Raw genomic sequence first — 26,761 nt, 5'->3', positions numbered from 1 at the left:
TTAAAATACTTTTTGTGAAGATTGACAATTGTGGTCAGTAGAGGTCATACAATAGCACGACCCCTCATATCCCTTCTGACATCTAAGTATTATATGTCATTCTGTAGTATTCTACAGGCAAATGTTAGGTTTGCTGACGTTTAAAGGATTTTATATTACCAATTTAGGCAAACTGTTTCCAGGTTGAAGAGCTGTTATAATAAACAAAGCTAGCATTTAACAATGTAAAAAAGATGACATATAACCAGGTGCATTTACTGCCACCAATTAACAGGGAATAGACAAGATTCATTGAAATTGCCGTACCCCAGCTAGCAAGTCTGGGATGGCAAAATGAATACAATTGTAATATAGATGGTAACGCAAAAATCACTCTACGAGTATATATATATAATTATACAAATTTACATGTTACACTCGTAAACATATCGCATCAATAAAACATAAGATAAAAGCCTAACTTACATCTATAATAGGTAATGCACTTTTTCATATAAAATATAAATCGAGTCAAAGGGGTCCCCTTTATTAAATAAATGTATTGGTATCCAATTGGGTGGCAATGGTAATAAGTGCCAGGTATTGCAATTTGAAAAAAAATTACAAGTGAAATGTCTATGGGTAAAGGTACCCATACACTGAGGCGATTTGGTCCGATTGCGACCAATTGGCCCGTTAAATCTGACCAAATCGACTCTCCCTGACTCCTCCGGCGCCCACTGTCCCATACCCTCCAACATGACCCATTCCATTAGGTACAAAATGCTCTGCTCCTGGACTTCCCTCTTAATGTATGATTGCCATCACCTGTGCTCAAACACCCTTTATTATCAATTAACTAGTTCAACACAGGTGATGGCAATCATACATTGCCAGGGAAGTCCAAGAACAGAGCATTTTGTACCTAATGGAGAGGGTCATGTTGGAGGGTATGCTGTCCATATGTCCCTATTTGAGAAAAATTTGTTGAGTCCTGGCATAATGTGCAATAGGCATCCCGGTGTATGGCATAATGTGTATCGCGTAACATGTAATGGGCATAGAGGTGGGTGGCATAACGTGCAATGGTCATTACAGTGTGTAATGTAACGTGTAAGTGGCATGACGGTGTGCAAAATCAAGAATAGATTGAAGCAAAGGTTAAAAAAAAAAACATGATAAGGTGCATTAAGGGGTGGGGCCTGGGGCCGGAGGTGTGTCAAGGGGTGGGGCATTGTCCGGGAATCTCACAACAAGGGCTATTTCACACACTCCAGCTCGTGCCGGGCGGCGAAATCCCGCACGGCCAAAAGCCGTGCACAGTAGTTACTAATGGACCACAGTTGTGTCCATTCACACGGGATGGCCACGGCCCGGCTGCAAGATCCCATCACTGCAAGGGACGGCTGCCGGGCTGTGGCCATCCCCTCCATTCTAAACTGCTGTGTGCTGCAGGGCTTCCTGGCCATACAGGTTTTTCGCCGCCCGGCAGGAGCCGGAGTGTGTGAAATAGCTTCAAAGGTGGTAACCCTAAGTGCAGAATATAGGGAGATCTAGTGCATGATTTAGGGGAATGTACTGTAGCATTGTGATGTAAGGGACAACTCCATGCCGGTGATGTTCGATGTGCGATATGCGACCTAGCAGCAGAACAGTCGCTCGTCTCGTATCTCCAGCAGTAGGAAACACCATACACGTCGATGTCGCCGTCTGTGTGGTGTCCTGACCACAATTAAAATGGCCGCCCAGGATTTGCGTGCTGTGATCACGTGATCGCGCGACCTAGCGGCCAACCGAGGGCGAGATGTTTATGGCAACAGGGAGTCGGAGGGAGGTCGCCGGTGACGTCACGGGTCACACACCAATCACTCAGCGACAGAGATCGCTCCACCCGCCAGACCCGGCTCGTAGGGAACAACATGGCGCCGCTGTACCTGGGAACTGGGGACAGCGGCGATTACAAGCAGTAGTTACGCGGATTTATACGGTGCTTTGCCGGCCTGCAGTGTGTGCGGAGTACTCAGCAGCGTCGCGGCATCGACAGGTGAGTGTACGGGTCAGGGAGGGTAATAACGGGCCGGAGATGTAGCTGAACAGAGGCGGAATCACTGACTCACCCTCTCGAGGCTGGAGCCCCGGGGCACTCGGTCATGGTGGTGATTGTTCTAAGTGCCGGGCTGCCATAGCACAGCCTGGCACCTGTATATCGCCCCCACACACACTGCACAATAGCACAGTGCCCACCGGGAAGCGCGCTGCAGATGGCACTATTCCGCTGCTGTGCTTTCATCTGCTCCTCCATTATCATCAGCAGTATCATTTTTATTCCCAGTATGTAATATGTATAATATGAACCAGTCATTGATGTATTGGCTGTAGATTGTGCTGGTGTAATCTACGAATGCAAGCTGTGTGATATCGCACTGTTGTGTATTGCTGTGGCTGGGAATACTACTGGAGGGTAGATAGGTAGTGATGGTATATTACACCAGTATAATGAACCAGTGCCCAGCACATCCTACCTTTGCTTACCTTACTCTGCCTTGCCATGGCTTGTCCCATTGCATGTCATTCACAGGACAGGTGGTCCAAGATTATTACATAGCTAGGTGCGGCATCAGACAATTTAATTTGCAGAAGATGTGTTTTTTTTTTTTGTGTGTGACCCTCTAATAACCCTTTTACAACTAAAGGGGTTGACACTGCAGAGTGATCTGAGAAACATAGATTTTGTGGGTCAGCACTGGGTGATCTGTCAGGGCCAGTGTTCTTCGTAGAGGACACTGGCTCTTACCGGTGGTTAACTAGATTTATCCAGCATGCTAGAAATTAATCGACGGACGATAGCGACACGCATCTGTATGACCCCCGCCTCCTGTTAACTCTTAGGAGTAGGGCCCTCCTTCCTCATGTACTCACCCTACCTCTTTACCTCACCAGTGCTCCTGCCCTGTTCTTCCCTTCCTCTACTTCATCTTCAGTCTCCTCGACAACTTCCAACACCTACTTCAGAACTGATGCTGATTTTAGTTCTACCAGCTATACCCCTATTTATGCTGTATTTTATCAACACACCCTATACGTTACCTTGTAATTTGTTTGTTTGCTATGTACGGCACTGCGGACACTTTGTGGTGCCTTATAAACAAAGTACTGCTACCACTACACAGATGGGCCATTTTCTAATGCTGCTTTCCCACTGCAGACCCGTTTTAAGTTACAGGTGATCTTAAATGGTATTTAGCATTCCCACTGCAGCAGATTACAGTTTTAAATGCCATTTAAGTACCATTCCCATTGCAGGTAAAACGTTTTAGCTCTTCAAAACGTTTTTACAACACAAATGAGTGCCTGTGACTTTAATGGGCTTTTCAGGGATAAAAAGGTGCACACCCACAGTTGTTTTCACATAATAAAAGGTGGGGGAGGGGCCAGTGGTGCGTACAAATCCCGCAGCCATCGACATTTGTGCTATATGTCGGCTCAATTTAACCCATGGTGGACAGTAATATATACATTGCTGGCCAGTGCCAGCTATGTATATATTACTGCCTAATAACTAAATCATTGGTGCCCAGTGGTTCCAGAAATATATAGATTGCTGGCATGTGCCAGCAATCTATATATTACTGGCTTACGTTTTACATTGGTGCCCAGTGGTTCCAGAAATATATAGATTGCTGGCATGTGCCAGCAATCTATATATTACTGGCTTACAAAAAAAAACATTGGTGGCCAGTGCTGCTCCGTGTGGAGCAGGACGGAGGGAGGCGGGGCATGTGGCCGGACCAGCGTCATCCAGCCGCAGCAGCAGCCAGCCGGACGCAGCGTGGACAAGTGAGTATAAACGCCGGGGGGGGGGGGGGGGCGGCGGCAGCGGGGCGTACCGCCGGGCTGAAAGTGGTTAATCTTTCAGCCCGGCAGCGTACACACACGGAGATAATGGCTGAAAAAATCAGCCATCATCTCTACCGTTTAAGATGCATTCCCATTGCCTCTTAAACGGTAAATTACCATGTAAAACTCTGCTTTGGAAACGGGTTGAAATACCGTTTAACTTTAAACGGTATTTCAACTCTGGCGCTTTCCCACTGCAGCCTTAAACGGTATTTTGCCCTCAAAAATCGGCAAAATACCGTTTTAAGGCTGCAGTGGGAAAGGGGCATAAGTGATATAGTCAGAATGCTTATAAAATGCCCTGAAATTGTCCTGTGGCACTGAAAGTGTTTCAACCCCATTTACACCAGACTGGACCTGAGATATAGGCTTACCTCTGCTATCACTTGGCAACTAAATAGTGGGGCATGCAGCTCTCCCTATGCAGTGAACAGGACGCACTGCCCTAGGTCATCTAGGTTCTCCGTGGGTCGCTAGCCAGGTTAGATTCCCAAGTCGATGGACCCGGGTTAATCTTTTTAAACCAAGCTGCAATCTGGATTTTAGACGCTGTGTGAAAGGGGTTTAAGTTGTGAAGTTATCACATATTGATTGAGACGTAAAGCTATTGTTCACAATTGTAATAAGCTAGTGTAAATTATTGCTTGTAGGTATCATCGTATCTCTATCACCTATGCTTTTGGCATTCCAACACTGTGGGCGTAATGCTCATACACAGACATCGGCCTGCACATGTAGTAGCAAGGGCAATGATGAGAAATATGTACAGTAGTATCCCTCTCCAGTAAAATTCATGATGGAGTAGTTCAAAAGCTACTATGGGCTAAAACCATCTGGAGATAGCCACCATAAATACCTGGGTGCCGGATGAGGTTCCGATAGTGGGGATCCTGATTGCTGATGCTCCGACAGGGGGTTATCCCGATACACAGGGGCTATTCCTCCTCCATAGAGGGAGAATATAACCTGTGGCGAGCATAGTGAGACACCGGGCCTGCAGCGCGGCGAGCCCGCAAAGGGCTCCCCCCCCTGTCGGAGTATCGGCAGTCGGGATACTGACTGTCGGAGCCCTATACTACACCCAAAAAGTGGCTGGACAATTGCATACATCTGGGAATGTTTAAGGATTCGGTATGAAATGCTGGCGGTCAGAAACCCGACAAGGGGGGGGGCACTCGGCACACTATTTTATTCTCCCTTCCAAAGTGCTGGCATTGCGGCGGTCGGGATGCCGGTGTCGGTATTTCGTACATTGAGATTCCGACTGCCGGCATATTGACAGCATCCCATGTTTAATATGTGTGTTGTGCTTGTACTAAATTATAGCCAGTTACTGTCTATGTGGCGGGTTCAAATGATTACATGTCGGCAATAAATACAGGGTGCCCACTGTAGCTATTCAAATGTATCTTCATTCAGGGTTTATGGTTGCCAGCGCGGTCATTTCAGATCACACCCTCCCCCTGGGTTGGTGAACTGAAATGCAGGAAAAGGCACCCATTTGTGTACGCAAACAGAACTTTTCGCGTCGTGCCCATTTAGGTTGGCTAATCCTGACCTTAATGAGCAGGAGTAAAAAGCCTATTTGGATATTGCCCTGCAATCTCCCTTCACTTTAGATGGTAGTTTGGGCGCAATTAAACATTTTGAATCCGGACCTATGAATTGTATTTTCTGAGTGATGTCTAGTGTGATTGTTCTATTTAAACTTGGTCCAAGCTTTCCATAAGCATATTTGGGTGGCGAAGTTTAGGCTTGACTGGTTTTAAAACAATGGATAGCTTAACTTGGGTGCACACTATAAGATCAATTGTAACAATATTTTGTATCTACTATATTATTAACAATGCGTGCTCCATTGGGTCATTACCATTCAGCCCCTAACAGTCATGAAAACGACAATTGGGAGCTGATTGGCTGGTGCGCCATTTATCGTATGCAATGATTTTTATCACTTGCTTATGGGCCCCTTGATTTGGTCCTGGTCCACCAACCCCTGGCTCCCAGTTTGGGAACCACTGGCTTAGACTATATTATGTTGTATAGAGGTAGTTTTAATTTCATGATTAATTTAATTACACCAGTAATCAGCTCATATTCAAAAAGTGCTTTATATTAATTGCAATAACATTTGTTACCTTCTGCTTACTGGTACAGTTCTGTGAAAATCTTCTGCTTTTGTTGGATGCTTTCTAAATTGTCTTATTCTTTAATAGATGCAAGGCTTACTTCTGTCAAAATGGACAAGATATTGGAAGGCTTGGTAACCTCTACCCATCCATTAAATCTGAAAAAAGTTATTGTGAAAAAGGTTGTTGAGTCTGCGGAGAACTCTATCAATGAGGAGCAATGCAAAGCTATGTTTAGCCTGACCACACGCTTCATTTTGGAAGGCGAGGACTACTTTCAGAAGCAAGTCGGGGTTCAAGTTTTAGAAGCCTATGCAAGATATCATCGCACCGAGTTTGAGAACTTTTTCAACAGAAACTTTGTCCTGACCCTTTTACAGGAAGGGTACAGATCTGTAGAACGCAAAGATGTAGCAATTATTGACTACATTCACAGTGGACTCAAGTTGATTATGAGCTGTCCGTCTGTCCTGGACATTTTTGCTGTGCTGCAAGTGGAAGTCCTGAGACTAGTGTGTGAAAGACCGGAGCCCTTATTATGTGCTAGACTGAGTGAGCTACTAAGTGACTTTGTACAATGTGTGCCCAAAGGTAAAATGTCCGTGGCGTTTTGCCAGCAGCTTGTCAGGACCATTGGACATTTCCAGTGTATTTCCACACAAGAAAAGGAGCTCCGGGAATATGTTTCTCAAGTCACCAAAGTTAGTAGCTTGCTACAGAATATCTGGAAGGCTGAGCCATGCACTTTACTTCCATCGCTGCAGGAGGTGTTTGCAATTATTTCTTCCACAGGTTAGTGTGTGTTTGGACGTTATAAATAAGATAAAATAATACATGTGCTATTTGCTAAGTGACAATATTTTTACATATGTATGCCTAATTGTTTTTAAAATTTCAACCTACTGTCCTTGTATCCCCCGGCTATTATTTATATACCCAAATACATATTTGTTCAGGAAGTGTGGGCATGCTTGCTTCCAAAAGAGGTTGCTGCGCTGCCACTGGTACCGGGCTGGAATTGATGAGACATAGCATGTGTTTGAATTATTTCATTTAAAAATGGCAATTAGCTGCTATCGTGCACAGAGGTTGGTCATTTGCACAAGAAAAGAGGCAAGAAAGGGGTTTAAATATAATTATATTTGAGAAATCTGTAGAGCGTCATTATGGAAATTAGATTTACACTTGACTTCTCACAATGTGATGATCCTGTTTCTTCTATGACCATGGGCCAGATGCACTAAGCTTCAAAAAGTTATAAAATAGAGTGATAAACAGACAATCAGCTCCTAACTGTCATGTTACAGGCTGTGTTTGGCAAATGTCAGACAGGAGCTGGTTGTTTATCATGTTATCATGTTTTGAAGCTTAATTCATCAGGCCCCATATGACTGCTAGTGTAACGACACTGTTCGGTGCCAGACAAACTCTTGTTGAGCGCAGAAGCACCTGAGAAATATTGTTTTCTTTTTTGCAGCTTATTTGTCTGACATGATAATATAACTTATCCGCAGAGTCAGACCCATACTACTCACACCCATACTACTCACTGTTTAAATTGTTAGACTAGGCAGGTCACTTAACACGTAGATGAGTGTGTGTATAAAGGAATTAACTGTATTTCAGATGCTTCATTTGAACCGTCAGTAGCCCTGGCAAGCCTTGTGCAGCACATTCCCCTACAGATGATTACTGTTCTCATCAGAAGTTTGACCACTGATCCTAATGTGAAAGATGCAAGCATGACCCGGGCTCTCTGCAGGTACAGCCGAACTCTAATCTATAAATTGTACTAATTGCTATTGTAAGGGTAAAAAAAATATTTTTTTTTTCGCTGTCGAACTAGACCCATGTCGACCTAATGACTGTCTAACAACTTGCTGGTGACCAACTGATCCTGACCCGAACGGATGCCAGTGTGCGGCATCCATTCACCTCGCAATGGGGGCTGGGGGAAGTCCAGCAGCTTACCTTAGTGCTGGGCTCTCCCCCAGTGCGGGGTGCGGCGATCGGCAGTCCCGGCGCTTGGAGATGATGTCGTCGGTAGGCACCGCAGTATAAACGGTGCAAATCCCGGATCCGACCTGGCTTGGATCCGTGTTCCAAATGCCGGGTCGGATCCGGGATTTGGGTGTAAAAGGAGTATTCAACAATAGGAAAATAACACTTTAAAATGTACCCAAGTTCTGTAGATCAGTTGTTAGGTTTATAACTACTATGCGACCAGTAATCAGCAGTACCGTGAATACTTTTTATTATTGCTATTTTTTTTGTGTATGTGGTGTTTTATTGTCTCATTGAAACCACCTGTTTTATCAGTCCTCAAGCATTTTATTAATTTCTTCTATAATGTTAGGCAACAGGTGGCAAAGCCATAGACAGTGATGGCTTTCTGTTTGTGTCTACTTCAGTCTTTAAGATTACTTTTTCCTCACTTCTTGTTAGCAATTTTCTCTTTATTCTTTTCTTTTGTGGCCTCAAAATCCAGGATAGCCTGTACTTTTGTGGTGCTCTTTGATGTTTTGCAAAGCTTGGCACAAAGCTACTTTAATGAGTCTGTTTTTGGAGATTACGTTATCATTATCATCTCCAATGATGCATTGGATTAAAGGATCATAAGTCACTTATCAAAATCCAAGATATTTTTTCTTTTGTGTTTTGCCAAACTTAGCCCAAAGCCACTTAATAAGTTAGTTTTTCTGGCTTTTTATGAGATATTTTCATTACCAATGGTTAATTGGATGACCAAATCATAAGTTATGGTATCAAAGATGACCTTTATCTACATAGTCGCTAATGTAGTATCGAACATCCGGAGGATAAGGTGGTTTCAGAGATGACTTTATCTTTTGTCACGATAGTGACTGGCCAGACGGGATCATAAGTCACAGTAGCATAGATGACGTTGTCTTCCCCATCAAATTTTTCATCCTTTCCAACGGATCTACAATTCATCATCAAAAGAAGCCACAAATAGGCCTGTCATATGAGTGGTTGGAAAGTTTGGGAGGGTTGTGGTCTCGTGGGTAGCCCATGTTATTCACTCCAGGGGGAGCCCAGCATTCCCAGAGATGCCTGTTTGTCTCTGGACACTGGCTGCACTGTTAACTCCTCTTTAGTGACACGTCGCAAAACTGCTCCCTGTCACTGTGGAGGAACAGCCATTTTGGTATCACCTCCTGGCAGGGTAACACCCAGGTGCAGTTTGCACCTCACTTGTTGGTCCTGTGAAATTCACTAATGTAGACTGAGCTGTTGGTAACATAAGGCACATAATCGCTCTCATCCTTCTTTTCTGTAGTCCTTATATCTGGGCAGGTCTTTAGTTATATCTTGACGCCGGCAGGCATTTCACTCTTGTCACAAGTTGACCTTTTTAGTCTTGGATTGTGAGTCATTACTGTCTCTCTCCCCAACATACGTCCACTATGCGTTTTGCATTAAGAAGTGAGGATTCCCTGGATTTCACAGCCATTTACCTTGCATTTTATAACATCACCACCAGTCATCATCACCTGCTGCAGAGGCTCAAGAGACATTAATACAATGTGATGCTTATACCAGCCTTTTCTCTGCATAGTCTTGTCTATATACTTTGATTATTGTAAAAGAATAGGGCCGCATTGAGCAAATGAATGAAACCAAGCATCTTGGGGTCTAATGACCGTAGAGAGCTTCTCTAACCTGCAGACGAAACTAGAGATGTGCACCGGCCACTTTTCAGGTTTTGGGTTTTGGGTTCTGATTACCTTGAGGTTTTGGGTTCTAATGGGTTTTGGCAAAACACCTCCTAAGTGTTTTGTGTTTGGATTTTTTGGGTTTTGGGTTCTGATTTTTTTGTTAAAAAGCATAAAAACGGCTAAAATCGCAGAATTTGGGTGTTTTTTTTGCTCCTACGCTATATTAACCTCAATAACATTCATTTCCACTCATTTACAGTCTATTCTGAACAGCTCACACCTTACAATATTGTTTTTAGGACAAAAGGTTGCACCGAGGTAGCTGGATAACTATGCTAAGCCACACAAGTGTGCGGCCCAAACACGTGGCTCATGTAAGAGTGGCACTGCAGCGGAGTTATGTCACAGAACAGCGCCACTGGAGTGCAATTAATATATGTCAGTGGGTATGCACCAGCAGGCAGTTATACAGATACATCAGTATTAGGCAGTGAGCCCCAGACCACAAAGGTAGAGATATACGGCAGTATTTAATTATTTATTAGGCAGTGAGCCCCAGACCAGACGGTACATACGTCAGTATAGCCAGTGAGCCCCAGACCACAAAGGTAGAGATATACGGCAGTATTTAATTATTTATTAGCCAGTGAGCCCCAGACCAGACGGTATATACGGCAGTATAGCCAGTGAGCCCCAGATCACAAAGGTAGAGATATACGGCAGTATTTAATTATTTATTAGGCAGGCAATATTTAATTATTTATTAGCCAGTAAGCCCCAGACCACACAGGTAACTAGATAAGATATAGGGCATTATTATTTATTAGGCTGTGAGCCCCAGACCACAGACCACCAGACTGGCAGATTCAGTGCAGGCAGCAGTGCAGCACCAGTGGACTATATATAGCCAGTGACAACAGCAGCAAGATACAATATTTATTTTGTGGATAGTTACACTGGTAGGTAACACAACAAGTGGCGTCAGCAAACCGGAGTTATTTACTGCGATATATGTAACGGCAGCGGTGGCAGCAAACTGGATACCCAGATATCAGCTGGTTGTCACTAGCCAGTGACAACAGCAGCAAGATACAATATTTATTTTGTGGATAGTTACACTGGTAGGTAACACAACAAGTGGCGTCAGCAAACCGGAGTTATTTACTGCGATATATGTAACGGCAGCGGTGGCAGCAAACTGGATACCCAGATATCAGCTGGTTGTCACTAGCCAGTGACAACAGCAGCAAGATACAATATTTATTTTGTGGATAGTTACACTGGTAGGTAACACAACAAGTGGCGTCAGCAAACCGGAGTTATTTACTGCGATATATGTAACGGCAGCGGTGGCAGCAAACTGGATACCCAGATATCAGCTGGTTGTCACTAGCCAGTGACAACAGCAGCAAGATACAATATTTATTTTGTGGATAGTTACACTGGTAGGTAACACAACAAGTGGCGTCAGCAAACCGGAGTTATTTACTGCGATATATGTAACGGCAGCGGTGGCAGCAAACTGGATACCCAGATATCAGCTGGTTGTCACTAGCCAGTGACAACAGCAGCAAGATACAATATTTATTTTGTGGATAGTTACACTGGTAGGTAACACAACAAGTGGCGTCAGCAAACCGGAGTTATTTACTGCGATATATGTAACGGCAGCGGTGGCAGCAAACTGGATACCCAGATATCAGCTGGTTGTCACTAGCCAGTGACAACAGCAGCAAGATACAATATTTATTTTGTGGATAGTTACACTGGTAGGTAACACAACAAGTGGCGTCAGCAAACCGGAGTTATTTACTGCGATATATGTAACGGCAGCGGTGGCAGCAAACTGGATACCCAGATATCAGCTGGTTGTTGTCACTAGCCAGTGACAACAGCAGCAAGATACAAAAGTGGATACACTGGTAGGTAACACAACAAGTGGCGTCAGCAAACCACAGTTAAAAATTTAATTACTGAGTCTGCGATATCTAACGGCAGCCAGTGGTGTCAGCAACAACAACAACTTAATTATTTTTTTTTATATTTTTATATATTTTTAATTTTTTTTTTATTTATTTTTTTATATACTCTGAGAGGTAGGTACAAGGTAGTGGCACTGGCAACAACAGAGGTGACTGCCTGGTAGGTGTTTACAACCATATAACAGGTAGCCAGGCAGCACAAAAACCCTCTCTGGCAGCACAATAAAAATTATTAAACCCCCCTCTGTCTGTAGTATTCTGTAGCAGGCTAGCAGCAGCAGTGACACAATTAGAGATGAGCAGGCTATAGCAATATAGAAAGAAAACCCCCTCTGCGGCAGTACAATAAACCCCCCTCTGTCTGTAGTATTCTGTAGCAGCAGCAGTGACACAAATTACAGATGAGCAGGCTACAGCAATATAGAAAAAAAAATCACTCTCCAGCAGCACAATAAAAATGATTAAACCCCCTCTGTACTTGCAGCTCTTTAGCAGCAAGCAGCACAGTGACACACACAACGCTCCAGCAAACCCCCCTCACGGAGCAATAAATAAAACCCCCCTCTCTGGCAGCACTGCTGCCTGCTCTGCGTCGCCCCACAGAATGAAGATGGCGGCGGCGGGTCCCGGCTTTTATGTAATCCGGATCTCGCGAGAATCCGACGTCACCAATGTGACGTCGGGCCTCGATTTCGGCTCCGGGCCTGCGCGGGAGTCCGCGGACGTCCTGGATCCGGATTCGGATTCAGGACGTCCGTGCGGATCCGGATCTCGGAGATCCGGACCCGCTCATCACTAGACGAAACCAAGGATTACTCTCTGCTGTAAGTCTATCGCAATGCATATATTGGTAATTTTTTAACTTTACAAATATAGCACATTGTATTTGATACTCCATACGGGCTCCTTAGGTCTTTTGCCTTAAAGAAGATATGATGCATATACTGAAATGACCATTTGTCTGCTCAGTACTATATCTTATTGGACTTGAAAGCTGTTGCTTGACTGCGATTGAATACAATCTATTGCCTGCAAATGGACCACATGCAATATATATTGCATGCGATCCTGCCACCCAGGAAGGTTCCAGGCGGCTCAAGGAGGAATTGCTGGTGACTACTCCAAGGAGAGAAGTCGCAGTAGTGTATGGCCAGCTTAAAAGTTGCCCATACACTAGCGTGACTTATCTGAGCCTTCAACCGGCATCCGATTTCCTTTGAACTCCATGACAGCTTACCGGGAGTCCTGCAGGTCCAATTTTGTACTTGGGTGCTTATTGCACATAAGCTATATCTCATGTGATTTATCAAGTCATGACAACTGGCGTGCAATTGATCTTACTACATACCCCTGTACCATATGATTTATCTGATGGGCTGTAATGGCAGTTAATGCATGCAGTATATCGCAGGTTCTAAAAACACTCGCGATTTGCACTCGAAGTATCATGTTTGCAAACCATGATACAAAACCATGTTCACTGCATTTGGGGCTGATGTAACATGTGCAGAGAGAGTTCGGTTTCTGTGCAGGGTAAATACTGGCTGCTTTGCTTTTACACTGCACTATAGATATCAGTTCGATGTACACACCCCACCCAAATGTAACTCTCTGCACAAGTTACATCTGCCCCACCTGCAGTGCATATGGGTTTTGTCCATTTGCGAGTAAACCAGAATAACCCCCTAAATGTAGAGTTTTTATTTGCAAATACATTAGTGTGAAAGTCTTTATTAGCCCTTATGGAGCTGCAGATACTGTACAATGTGCTATTTTATGTCACCTCTACCTGATTAAGAGAATCCTTAAAGCATGAGCTGGATTTCAGTAGCACTGAATCAGAATTTTTTTTCCCAATTTCTGTGAATACTATGGTTTTTTCTTTTTCGCAACAATCTTTTTCATTATAATAAAAATATTCATACATTTTGTTTCGCTTATGGGCACAGTAAATGCACTCAAATAATAATTTGACATTTTCAATAATGTAAACATTTTGACATCTAAAACATAAGTTTTTTTGTTTGTTTGTTTTTTTTAGTTTAGTTAAAAACACTATTTTGGCTAAAATGATTAAAATTTGCCAGTTGTCGCCCAGCTTGACCTGTCCTTTAATATTAGTGTTTTGTTTCTCATATGAAATGGACATCATATATTAGTCTTTCGATTATTTGTATTGCATTGTTTCTAGTGACTGTTACTCCTACAGTGACCACACAGAGTTGAAAATGGTTTATCTACATGAAAACTAATAGGCAGTTGACTGTGTACTGAGACGGCATACCCATCTTTTGGTATCACAGGGTGATGTTTACAAACCAGCCTGGCTCATTAGTACACATATCATTTGACTCAGCCTCTAATTAGCGTTATTGAATCTCTTGAGCCTAGAGAAACACTATGTTAAGAACATATTGTCCCCTCTTTCAGGATGATTGACTGGCTTTCCTGGCCTCTAGCACAGCATGTGGAGACATGGGTGATTGCCCTGCTGAAGGGACTGGCTGCAGTCCAGAAATTTACTATTCTCATCGATGTCACATTGCTGAAAATTGAGTTGGTACGTAAATAATGACTTCTACTGTATGATTTCAGCCTTAAAATTCTGTGTTTTTTAACCGTTTTAATATCATGCCTTTAAAACAGGTATACATATTGTTTATTAGGACACAGTCAACTGCTATTGAGATCTGTGTTCTCTAGAAATAAGGATAAATGCACAAGCACACTCCTAGCACAAAGAGAATGAAAACCATTCTTGGAAGCACTACGATGTTCATGGAGTATGAGGTTATTGGAACGCGGTTGTCCAGAAATGCCAACATTACTGAGTATTAGTTTGCACTGTTATGATAGAACGGGACACGGTCGCTAGGTTGACACTATGAAGGTCGACATACATTAGGTAGACCACCAAAGGGCTTAGGTTGACACATAACCGAGGTCGGAAATACAACCTAAGCGTTAGGTTGACAATGAGAAGGTCGTTAGTCAAAAGGTCAACATGGGTTTTTCACGTTTGTTTTGTTTTGTGCCGACAGGCGGTACACACCCTACTATCCGCTAGGGCGTGGAATGAGAATATAATAGTGTGCCAAGGGCAGTGAGGCACCCTTCCCGAATCATGGCTAGCCCACGGTGTCCATGTCGACTTAAATCGAAATCCGGGACAGAAAACATGAAAAACTAATTTCGCCCTTTTTGACTGTCGACCTTCCCATTGCCTTCTGACTCTGTTGACCTTTTCCATGTGGCGACCTAATGTGTGTCGGCATTCATACAGTCACCCCTATAGAACCTTGCAGCTAATTGAACTTGCCCCTTAATGGGGAACTAGCTTTTTCTTGGGTCCTAAAACAAAACACCTGCTAACTCGTAGCGCAATAAGGACATGTTGACCCTTGGGGAAAAATCACTCTTAAAAAGAAGAAAAATAACGACTTAATATAAACATGTAACCTTAAATACTCTGTCCTGTTTTATCTTTCCTTTTTGCTGTAACTTTGCTAAATATAAATTTGTATATGTGTGATCTATATAAACATATGTATAAATGTATGTTTTGGTAAGCTACGAGTGTGTGTATTTGTGTGAGCAACACTCCCAGCAATCTGGCACACATGCACTCATGTTAGCCTTACAGTAGTGACAGAAAGCAGCTGGTGTAGTTAATGTATATTGTGTCTTATGGATTTTACGGTGTGTGACAGTATAAGTTATAATTAGCTTGGACCGGCTAATTGGTATGCAACCTGTGTAACCCCTAACCACTTTCTGTGTCATAGGAATAACAAGTTCTTGTATAGGACATAACCTGAAATCTACTCCACCTTACACCCCCCCCCCCCCTTTTTTTTGTGCTGTGTCACTATTTGTAATGACAAAACAAGCATAAAGGCCCACACGTCAGGTGTCTGTTATAGTGCAGCTACCTGCCGTGTGTTTTAGAAGTTGTGTAAGTCTGACTTGTTCAACCTCTATACTTTTCAATAATTGACTTTGATCTACTTAACTACAACTGTTTGTTTTGTCTCCATATATAGGTCTAGCATGTTTTTGTAGGGTGCAAATAAACCAATATAATGGGTAATATGGTGTGGTTCTTTACCCTTTTGAGTGCCAAAGTTGCTTAGACAGATCCTCAGAATATCCGCTAAAAATGCCAGCGCCACACGACTGTTTTGATTTTTTTGGGTGCAATATTTAAACTTCAATGAAATGACTTGGCTGTATTTGTATTTATTTATATTAAAAGAACGGTTGCTATGAGCAACGCTGGCCTTTTTAGCTGAAATTTTGACCGCAACATTGGCACTCAATGGGTTAACCAGAAGGTGTTTGTTGGACAGATGTATTTCAGCTGTGTCAAACGTAAAGCCCTCCATGTATTGGGGAACTACACATCCCAGCATGTTCTGCCACAGTTTTAGCACTCTCTAATAGAAAATATTTGGCAGAGCATGCTGGGATGTGTAGACAGCCCTGTTGTACACTTTCCTAATAGAGCAGAGATGGGGAACCTTTAGCCCTCCAGCTGTTGGTGAACTACACATCCCAGCATGCCCTGCAGTAGTTTTAGCATGACCAAATATCAAAACTGTAACAGGGAATGCTGGGATGGTAGTTCAACAACAGCTGGAGGGTCGAAGGTTCCCCATCCATGTAATAGAGCAAGACCTGAGCTTATCCAGTTACTGGAAACTTTCTATTTGCAGGATCCTGCATATAGAGCTCTTACCCAATCTGAAGTGTGCAATGACAGGCAAAACTTGACTTTTGATGTTAGAAATGTTGTCATATGTATAGACCGTTTCAGGAGATCGGGGTTCAATTAGCAGTCCACATTTCTATGGAATTTTACATAAAAATATGAAAACCATCCAATTTTTGTATCACCATGAGAACTCAAACACAAAGCTTGGGTACACACTACACGATGTATGTACCCAGCGACATTGCCTGCGAAGGGAGCCGGCATTGACAAGTGCATACACAGTTGCCAATGCTGGCAGTACCGGAGTACCAACCATGCTGCAACTGGCAACATGGCCCTTGCTAGTGACGTCTTCCTTCGGCCCTACATGTAGGGCTGTTGGGATGTTGCTAACTATGTGCGCAGGGTACATCATCAGTGACATACTGGGAATCCCAGAAGTGAGGACCTCACCTATCCTATAAGGACTGCCTGATTGCAAATGTATCTTGAAGACAAACCATTATTTTTATCTGTGCATTAGAGAACCCACATTCTCATCCTAAAATATCCCTGACCACCTCAATCTGAGTGACAGCAACTGTACAAATAACCCGTAACACTGAAGTGGTGCATATGTAATTAAATAGAAAGTTACTTGCATAGGTGTATTTGCCATCTTTGGGCCCATTTAAATCCATAATTAGCAGTTACCTGCTTCCTGGGATGACTTCTTTGTAAGGTGCATAAGGATACAGTAGGTTATTCTATTGATGGTAGGAAACCATAGCTTTAAACTGTCAAGCTATAGGTGAATATTATAGTGTAGATAGCAGCAGTGGTGGAGGAAGGTGGGGTTAAGGAATCCTGCCCTGTAGTATGCTGGAAAGAGCTGTGCACACTTGGCTTACTTCCTCCAGTCCACCATCTGACCTTGGGTGTCGGATGACTATCTGACAGTCGGGATTCCGACTGCCGGTGCTCCAACAGGGAGGGATCCCGACTCACAGGGGCTATTCTCCCTTGTGGGGGTCCACGACCCCCATAGAGGGAGAATATAACCTGTAGCGAGCTACCAGGCCCACAGCGTAGCGAGTTCGCAAGGGGCTTCTTTGCACTCGCCCCAGAGCACCGGCAGTCGGTATTCAGACTATCGGGACCACCACTGTCGGAGGCCCATACCACACCCCTGACCTGCCATCATTTGAAAACCAGTCATCAGTGGAAAGTCATAAAAACTTGCTAATTGTGGCCATCCTTACTTTACAGAATGTCTTAATATGTTTATTTCTATTCAGTGATAATTGGGGTACAAATATACTAGCTGGAGGGAACATTTTACACCTTTAGGAGCCTAATTGTGAAAGGAATCCCTGTGTAGTGGGTGGTTGCAAATAACTGTCACAGTTTCCAGGCCATCCTGCAGGTCACATGGAAAGCTCACCAACAGTCACGGTTTCCAGAGCACAATGGTGATAAATTGTAGGAAACGTTATGTCCCATATCTCAGAAACGCAGACACAAATTAAACCACCAATATTCTGAAAATCTACTAACCAAGTTTTTATATGGTGCCATGTTCAGACAATGGCATCACCAAAATATATCAGCCATAAAAGTCACCCTATTAATAAATACATTAGTACAAAAAAAAGCATACTGAGATGTGGGGTACAAAATACAAGTGTAACAAGTAATATGACAACACCAAATTAATATATGTTCTGCCTCCTTCAAACTATAACTATGTAATAATGCCACTTTAAATTCGCTCCCACTCTTCTACAATGCCTGTATTTATTATGCTGCAGACATAAGATGTAATACTGTAGGTCTTTCTTGTGATGGTTTGCAATATAAAAGAATGAGGCAAAGGTACACCATAGGAGCAATGGTACATCACCAAATAATACAGCAGGAATGGCCTTGGAGTGGTGTAATAGGAAAGAGCGATACATTGGATTTTAAGAAAGGTGTGAAAAGATTGTAGGCTGAGGGTCTGTTTGATCATGAGATGCATGGAGCACCATAGGGTAGCCCTGGAGAAAGAATTAATTTAGGTAATGAGAGGGGAGAGGTCAAACTCTGCCTAGAGATAAATTTGATAGCATTAAGCTATCTGTACAGGTGTGTCCATGTACATCTCGTGTCCTTTTGCATTAAACAGCCCAACTAGAACTGGGGGTGGGGTGTATGTTTTTCATGATAAACAATTTTTGATCATTTTAGTTATGGTACGTTTCACTTTTTTTTTTTTTTTTTTTTTTACATTTTACTGTCTCCCTCTTTCAGGTGTTCAATAGACTCTGGTTTCCGCTGGTAAGGCCTGGGGCTTTGGCTGTCCTCTCGCACATGTTGCTTAGCTTTCAACATTCTCCAGAGGCTTTCCACATGGTAAGCCATTTGCTTTATGTGTTCCTAATTTCATTTTAAGCTGTCAATGTCACATTTCATTTGTATTGGTAAATGTCTTATTTTGAGGCATATTTTTAATTCAAACTAAACTAGGTTGAAAAACCTCCATCAAAGAACACACCATTTCTTTAGGTGTAAAGAAAATAAGGTCATTATTTCAATACCAGCAGTAAATGGGACTCCAGTCTTCTTGCTTTCCATGATCTTGTGCTCATTATTCCCCTCTGCTTTATAGCCGGAGCACCAGCATTGCCTTCATGTCTGGTAGTAATACATGCTCATACATTTTGGCTTTTATCAGTGCTGCACTAATCCGGTCTGCATGACTTTGGTCCTGAGAAAGCCGACCATAGCAAGGCATTGTTGCGAGCAGCAAGCTGCAGTTACAATTCCCACCGTACATTACATTGTCATATTTCAATCACAACATGTAACCCGCACATGACTATTTTTAAAGTCACCATTTATTTATTTTTCAAATAATATAAAGTTATTTTGTTCAGGATTCATTTTTCTTTGTGACTCATTGCTTTCTTCTTTTTCATTAGATTGTTCCCCATGTTGTTAACCTGGTTCATTCTTTTAAAAGTGACGGTCTCCCATCCAGCACAACGTTCCTCATCCAGTTTTCGGAACTGATGCACTGTATGATCTATCATTATTCTGGATTTCCAGACCTTTATGAGCCTATTTTGGAAGCGCTTAAGGTAAAAGGTCTCTATTTATCACAATTACCTACATGTTTCCATGAATTGAGCAGTATGATTCCATCACGCTTTTGCAATCATTATCTGTATGTCGGACATGCCTCCCAACTGTCCCTATTTACACATGACCATCCTGGTTTTTTGGGGGGGTCAGTCCCACCCGGGGTCGGGAGTTCTGATGGCCCAAAAGGTACATCTAGGAAGGTCTGACCACATGAACGGGGCTCACGGAGAGGTTGCAGGGGCATTAGAAGGGCATGTAGATAGGTAATGTGTGATGGAACACAGAACAATCTCACCTGATAGAAGGGTTTTACCTGCTGGTCTGTATATTAGAACAGCTTATTATATGCAAAGCCTGAATGGTTGTTTTATTTAAGCTGAAATTGTTATGTTTTGCTACATTTTTATATTGTATATAATAAAAATATAATCCACATTAATAGCTCCAGCTTTGCAGTCATAGCAGGCAGGAGTAAATCAAAGGATTCATTTAAAATGAATTATTGCACCTTTGCAAAACCAGCCTGTTATGTGGCAGATGCGATAGAGATGTCCTGGTGCACATTATTTTTTTCGAAGTAGTTTGAAGTAATGCTGTGTACACACTGTGCGATTCGTGCTAACTTTCTATTCGATTTTTACTTAATAGTCAAAATCAAATAGAAAGTCAGAATCGCACAATGTTAGCTGCGTTCCATCCTCGCTCTGTGGTTTTGGGATTGAAAGCAGAAACAGGTGGTGCAGGCAAGTTTATTTCTGCTAGATCATTGGTTCTCAAGCTCGTTCCCCAAGTACAGGTTGAGTATCCCGTATCCAAAATGCTCGGGACCAGGAGAATTTTGGATAACGGATTATTCCGTATTTCGGAATATTTTAATATTTCAATGATGTATTTTGAAGTATCTTGCATTTATGCTGTATAAACACATAATATACACACAAATATATTTTATTACCACATAAAATACACACAAACATATTTTAATTGTTCAAAAAACAAGGTTTCAAAACGTGAAACAAAATGTGTGTACTATCTCAGCACTGAATTTGAATGCCAAGCAATCATTGTCTTGCACATATATAGTGCCAGTTACATATCATGTCCCCAGTGATGCTGTTACATATGTCCCCAGTGAGTTTTTAGCAAAAAAAAAATTTTTTTTCACTTTCTGGAATGTCCGTATTTCGGAATAATTCGGATAACGGATATTCGGATACGGGATACTCGACCTGTACTGTCGACAGTGCATGTTTTCCATGTCTCCACACAGAATCAGAAGTGCAATAATTAGCACCACCTGTGGATCTTTTAAAATGTGTCAGTGATTAATGAGTGCAGCTGTCGGGTGACCCAGAAGACGTAAACTGTTTGGGGTATTTGAGGGACTGAGGTTGAGAATCACTGTGCTAGACCGAAAGGAGGGTCATGCTGCTCAATTCAACATAGTCCCTACTCTCCCCCGCGCCATTCCTCCCTCCCTGCCGGGTCTCGGCAGTCACTGATACGGAATCAATATTGGTATCTGCTACATTGCAACCTGTGTACACACCTTTTGTATAATTTCAAGATTTGTGTGATGTAATTGATAAATGTAAAGGGACAAATTTAGTAACTTTAATATTTTTTATTTTTTGTGTAGGACTTGCCCAAACCCCCTGAAGAGAAAGTTAAACTTGTATTAAACCAAAGTGCCTGGACATCTCAATCCAATGCTTTGGCATCATGTTTGCCCAGGTTGTCAGGAAAATCAGAAACTGGAAAAACTGGGCTGATTAACCTAGGAAATACATGCTACATGAATAGTGTCTTGCAAGCACTTTTTATGGCTACAGAGTAAGTTTAAGAATTTATCTACTGATTCCTAAGAGGGGGATTCAATTTTGGGCAAAGGATGCAAATTGCCATATTAATGAGTTTTCTAGCACTTGTGATAAAATGTCTGTAGCATTTATATCATGCAAAAGGGGTCTTTTATGCTTTAGTGATGGACCATATCAATATTACACTTGAAATGTTTACGGCCAGATGCACTAAGCTTCAAAAGTGATAAAATGGAGAGTGAGAAACAGCCAGCCAATCAGCTCCTGTCTGACATTTTTCAAACAGTCTGTGACATGGCAGGTAGGAGCTCATTGGCTGGCTGTTTATCACTCTCCATTTTATCACTTTTAATGCTTACAGAATCTGGCCCTTAATCTGTAACACTTTGAATAAGATAATTATTGGGGCCATTTCCATGTCAAGGCCATTACAGCTGGCTTATATTTGAAAGAATATAAGGGGGTAATTCAATTGGAGGGCAATTTTCATTGCCACATCTTATAAATACTGGTAACACCAGCCCGACCTCATCCTTTGTCCAGTCGATTCGCTCCCCTATTCTCTCAAAAGTGCTCATTACTCTATGGAGTAGCAAACACTTCAAGAGAGATCCCAATGCCATAAAGTTTGGTGGGTGCTGCAAAAATTGGTTAACTGACGTCCTTCACCCACCTTTGTACCCCCCCCCCCCGTAATGGATGGGCTCTGATGTGTTTAGTAATCTATTTAAAATAAAATGACTGATTTATATTGTATGTTATTATTGTTTTTGTTATTTACTATTATCATCATTAAATGGAATACATTAGATTGTTCCACTAAATTGCTTACTTATGGCTAGATCTATCCAAATAAAGCAAAGGGAACAATGATGCCTGTACTTTTTAACTTGCATTATTAGATTAATGTTTAGGAGATTGTCTATTTATTAGATCTTGGAACCCAAGTACCATGTCATCAGCTGCTATGAAGTTGTAGTCCATTGTACACGTGCACCAACAAGTACATATGACAGTGATCTATTTTCAGTTTTAGGAGACAAGTACTGTCACTGACTTTAAATGGCTGCCACTCATTGATGAAGACACTCCAACACCTTTTTGCTTTCTTGGCTCACACTCAGGTACATCACTCATTAAAATAAAGCTGTAGCATATACAGTTTGCTGGAGCTTAAAACAGGATGTTAATGCTTTATCTGATTATTTTTGTTACAGCGGGAAGCATATGCACCTCAGAATTTCTTTGAGGCTTCTAGGCCACCTTGGTTTACACCACGATCTCAGCAAGACTGCTCAGAGTATCTTCGATTTCTTTTAGACAGGTATAGTGGAACTTAGACTTTTTTTTATTTAATTTGCCAGTAATATAATGCCTGGAAAGTTACTTAATCACAGACACCTGAATGGATTACATGCCACTACTGGTTAAATGATCCTACATAAATGATATTGCACTATATTGTCTATTGTGTGTCCGATGTTGAACAAAATTTAAATGTTCTTGTTGAGTAAAGTATTAGAATATTTGCAACTCTTAGGGGGATATTCAATCTTGGGTCACAGCTGTCGAGCTAGCCTGACAGCTGTGACCCTGTCCCATTCTCTGTCTGTTCGACCGAGAATTTGGAGGCGGGATTCAATGTCCCGCCTGCAGCGGGACGAGAAGGGGGCGTGGAGGCGAGCTACAGCGGGGAGCTGGTTATTTCCCGGCCACTTCACAAACAGTTGGGCTCGTTGTGTTGAGATCCCCTGTTCAATGCTGTCGGGGAAGACTGCATTGAATTGGGCCCCACTGCCATCTCCCATGTAGGTAGATGGCTGCGGGAGATTGAATACCCCCCTTAATGAGGAAAGGGTCTGTTCTATAAATGTGAAGGAAGCAGAAGGTGATAGTAAATAAAGACCATTGTTTACATAAAGGCAAAAAGTGCTGCCATGGTTCTCTTCAGTTTATAACTAAAGTGAAGGAAAATTGCTGGTGAAAGGTATTTCCTTAATATAGGATTCATTTAGTTCCACTTTATTGTATAACATTTCCTAGAACCCTCCGTTGTGCTGTTGTTATAAATGATTGGTAATCCGTTTACCTTTCCCTTTGTTAGATTGCATGAAGAAGAGAAGACCTTGAAAGCTCTGTCACCAAAAAGTACTGAGGCTATGATCACTGATGGCGCAGTGCAGCCTTCCTCATCTTCAGGTGCAGACGTCCTTTCCCCGGAGCAAAACACGGGATGGGGGCAGGAAGACAAAACCTTAATAGAAAGCATGTTTGGAGGAAAGCTTCAGACTAGCATTTGTTGTCTAAACTGCAGAAGCACCTCACAGAAGATGGAAGCCTTCACAGACCTTTCCCTAGCTTTCTGTCCATCAGCTGATAGACCTGTGCATAACATGATCTGTTGCTCCAAGGACAAAGATGACGATTGTATTGAGATTGATGTAGCACCTTCGAATGATGGTGTGAGTGTAATTATCCCCTCGTTACCTGAGAATGATGCTGCTGTACATGATATTCAGTCTAGCAGTAACTGCGCTTTGGACAAACCTGCCTGTGAAAGTACGGCAGAGTCTGGTAAGGATTCCTGCAGAAATGGTGGGCGGGAAAGACCTCTGTCCGTCACAGACTTATTAAATTACTTCTTAGCACCAGAGATCCTTGATGGAGATAATCGGTATCATTGTGAAAAGTGTGCTTCCCTCCAAAATGCCGAAAAAACTATGCAAATAATGGAAGAGCCAGAATACCTCATTTTAACTCTTTTAAGGTTTTCATATGATCCCAAATGTCATGTGAGGCGTAAAATTCTTGATAACGTGTCTATCCCACTGGTCTTGGAACTACCAGTAGAGAGAACTACCTCTGTCGCTTCTCCGAGAGATTGGACTCCAGAGAACGATGTACCTGATGTCAGTGAGAACTTGGCTAAAAAACTGAAACCATCTAGTATTGAAGATCTTAGCTGCACACAACTTGTACCTTATGTTTTAAGCTCCATTGTGGTACATTCTGGTACCTCTTCAGAAAGTGGACATTATTATTCATACGCCAGGAATGTCACCAGCTCACCACAATGTGCTCAACCTGAGAAACCCTCTTTAGTTGGCAGGGAAAGCTCCAGCTCTGTTGTCGGAAATGGTGCCCAGTGCAATGACATGTCGAAAGAATGGTTTCTGTTTAATGACAGTAGAGTTACTTTTACATCATTTCAATCCGTTTTAAATATTACCAGTCGCTTTCCAAAGGACACTGCTTATGTGCTGATCTATAAGAAGCACAGCTGTGGTGATCTGGATAATGTGCAATATAACTCACCCAATGGACTCTGGGTAAATGGAGAACCCCCACTTCAGAAGGAGCTCATGGATGCTATTACAAAAGATAATAAGCTCTACTTACAGGTAACGCACACATTTACTGTCTGACAGGTCACATTATTTTACCTGCACAAAAGGTTGCTGCTATCAATGAACTATAACTTTTAATACTGCACATTAACCAGTTGGTCCATCCAGGTCACCCTTTATTTAGGTTGGCAAGTGATTAAGTGGCTGGTACTTTGTCACTGGCCAATAAGCCCCATAGCTGCCCAGTTACAGGCTGGGTTTAAACAATGGCTGTTATGAGCTGGTTGGCTGGTGATAAAGTACCAACCTCTTTATCTAGCTTATTACATTTTCCCCAGAGACCCTGTCTTCATGGAGTTTATGTGCTTATGTGTTTGCAGGGGTTTTTCCCACACTCAGTCACTTCTGGTAGACTAATTGTACTTAGACATACAATCAACTCTGGTGTACATGTGGTAGGGAACACAAAGTGTAAAGGTCACTGAAGCAGAGAATTCATCACATATACTCTGTAAAGCACTGCTTAGTATATGTGTGCTACTTAAATAACTGGTAAAAATGTTTATGGTGCATGAAAAGGGTAGTTGTTAACAAACTAGTGAAGGAATCCGACATAGGCACCTCTAGTTGAGTGCTGCTCTGCCTCTCCCTATAATACCCCGCTTCTGTTGGCCCCCGCTGGTCCTCTCTGGCATGATCTGACCCATCTTCTGAGCAGTTGGAGTCATTGGACGGGCTGTGGTGCTTGCCTACACATGTATAGGAGGTGGGACAGACTTTAGAGAATTCTAGTGTGATACTGGGATCAAAAGCAATAGGACTAGTGCTTTTCATTGAATCAACTTAGAGAGGAGTGCCAGAAAAGTATAGCTCTTACACTGTTAACATGCATGTGTCGCAGCTGTCACACACTATCTTCCAAAATGAGGACAGCAAATGAATGTAATCCTGTACTTCCTACTCTGGCTGACTATGCCATGAAAGCTTACCATAGATTTTCATGCTTGGTAATTGCTAAATTTTGCTTTTCCCCAGGAACAAGAACTCAATGCGCGTGCCCGTGCCCTACAAGCTGCTTCCACTAACTGCTCTTTCCGGCCTAATGGTTTTGATGACAACGACCCTCCGGGAAGCTGTGGTCCCAGTGGAGGCGGTGGAGACGGAGGTTTCAGCACCATTGGCAGACTTGTATTTTGAATAAGGGAAAATAACTGCTACATTGCGTTTGTCTGATTTAAAGCAATGTCCAGTATGCACTGACGAGGAAACCACACTGGCCAATTTGACTGTAGCGCAGTCTCTGACTGTGACCAATCACATTTGGCTGAAAATATCCATGCAACAAATGGGCAGCTCCTCACATTTATTTACAAACATAATGTACATTTATATGAATATGCATTGAGTCTTTGTCTACTTAGTATTTACTAAGAAAAGAGACGCTGTTATTTTTAATTTTTTTCCTACACAGTGCTACAAATTTGGCCAGAAATGAATATAGTATTACTTGAAACACATTTTTGCTTTTTGTGTTACATTTTACTGAAATATTGAAGCTTTATGGTGCACCCTATGCCGAAAGCAATAATTGTCTGCATTTTGTTCCAGTTCAGGGTAATTTTCTTCACTAAAAAATATCATATAAGCAACAGAGAATGTGTATATATGAATCTATGAAATCATTTTTAAGAAAATTGCATGATCTTCAGTTTCTTTTAATCCAGAAAAATGCTAACTTTATAGTATTTCTAAATTTTATTCTGAATTTTTAAAAATTCTACTTCAGGGAGTATATCTGCTGTGTAAGTGAGGGAAAGTTATGTATGTGCCTTGCAGTACTGTAAATCAAAATGAGATCCCTTTGGATTGTCGAGTGTGATATGTATTCTACATTGTCAATATTAAGAATTGCAGCTTAAAGTAATTTTATTGCTGGAGTAAAGCAGTGGTTCCATAAATGGTGCTGGTGGTCTATTATAATGATTCTTTTTAGGAAGGACTGATTTGAATTTTACTGGTTACAGGAAGTATAACCTGATTTTTATTTTATTTTTGTGTTTTTTTTTTTTGTTAAGGTAATTTATTAATACAACCCTGTTGGACTTTTT

General features: G+C 42.2%; 1 protein-coding gene across 1 annotated transcript; it reads left to right on the top strand.

Moving 5' to 3' along the window:
* The first annotated feature begins 1,806 nt into the window (after nucleotides 1-1,806).
* USP38 (ubiquitin specific peptidase 38) lies at nucleotides 1,807-26,761 on the top strand. The gene is made up of 11 exons (XM_083173183.1): nucleotides 1,807-2,023; nucleotides 6,093-6,797; nucleotides 7,632-7,767; nucleotides 14,098-14,227; nucleotides 18,653-18,754; nucleotides 19,324-19,482; nucleotides 21,126-21,319; nucleotides 22,337-22,430; nucleotides 22,524-22,630; nucleotides 23,411-24,707; nucleotides 25,689-26,761. Exons 2-11 carry the CDS (start codon nucleotides 6,116-6,118, stop codon nucleotides 25,848-25,850), a joined length of 3,063 nt encoding a protein of 1,020 aa, XP_083029309.1. The 5' UTR covers nucleotides 1,807-2,023; nucleotides 6,093-6,115; the 3' UTR covers nucleotides 25,851-26,761.

Source organism: Crinia signifera, chromosome 1, assembly GCF_055691185.1.
Source record: "Crinia signifera chromosome 1, ASM5569118v1, whole genome shotgun sequence".
Lineage (NCBI taxonomy): Eukaryota > Metazoa > Chordata > Amphibia > Anura > Myobatrachidae > Crinia > Crinia signifera.
The sequence above is the reverse complement of the archived record's forward strand: the minus strand, read 5'-3'. Positions and strand labels throughout refer to the sequence as shown.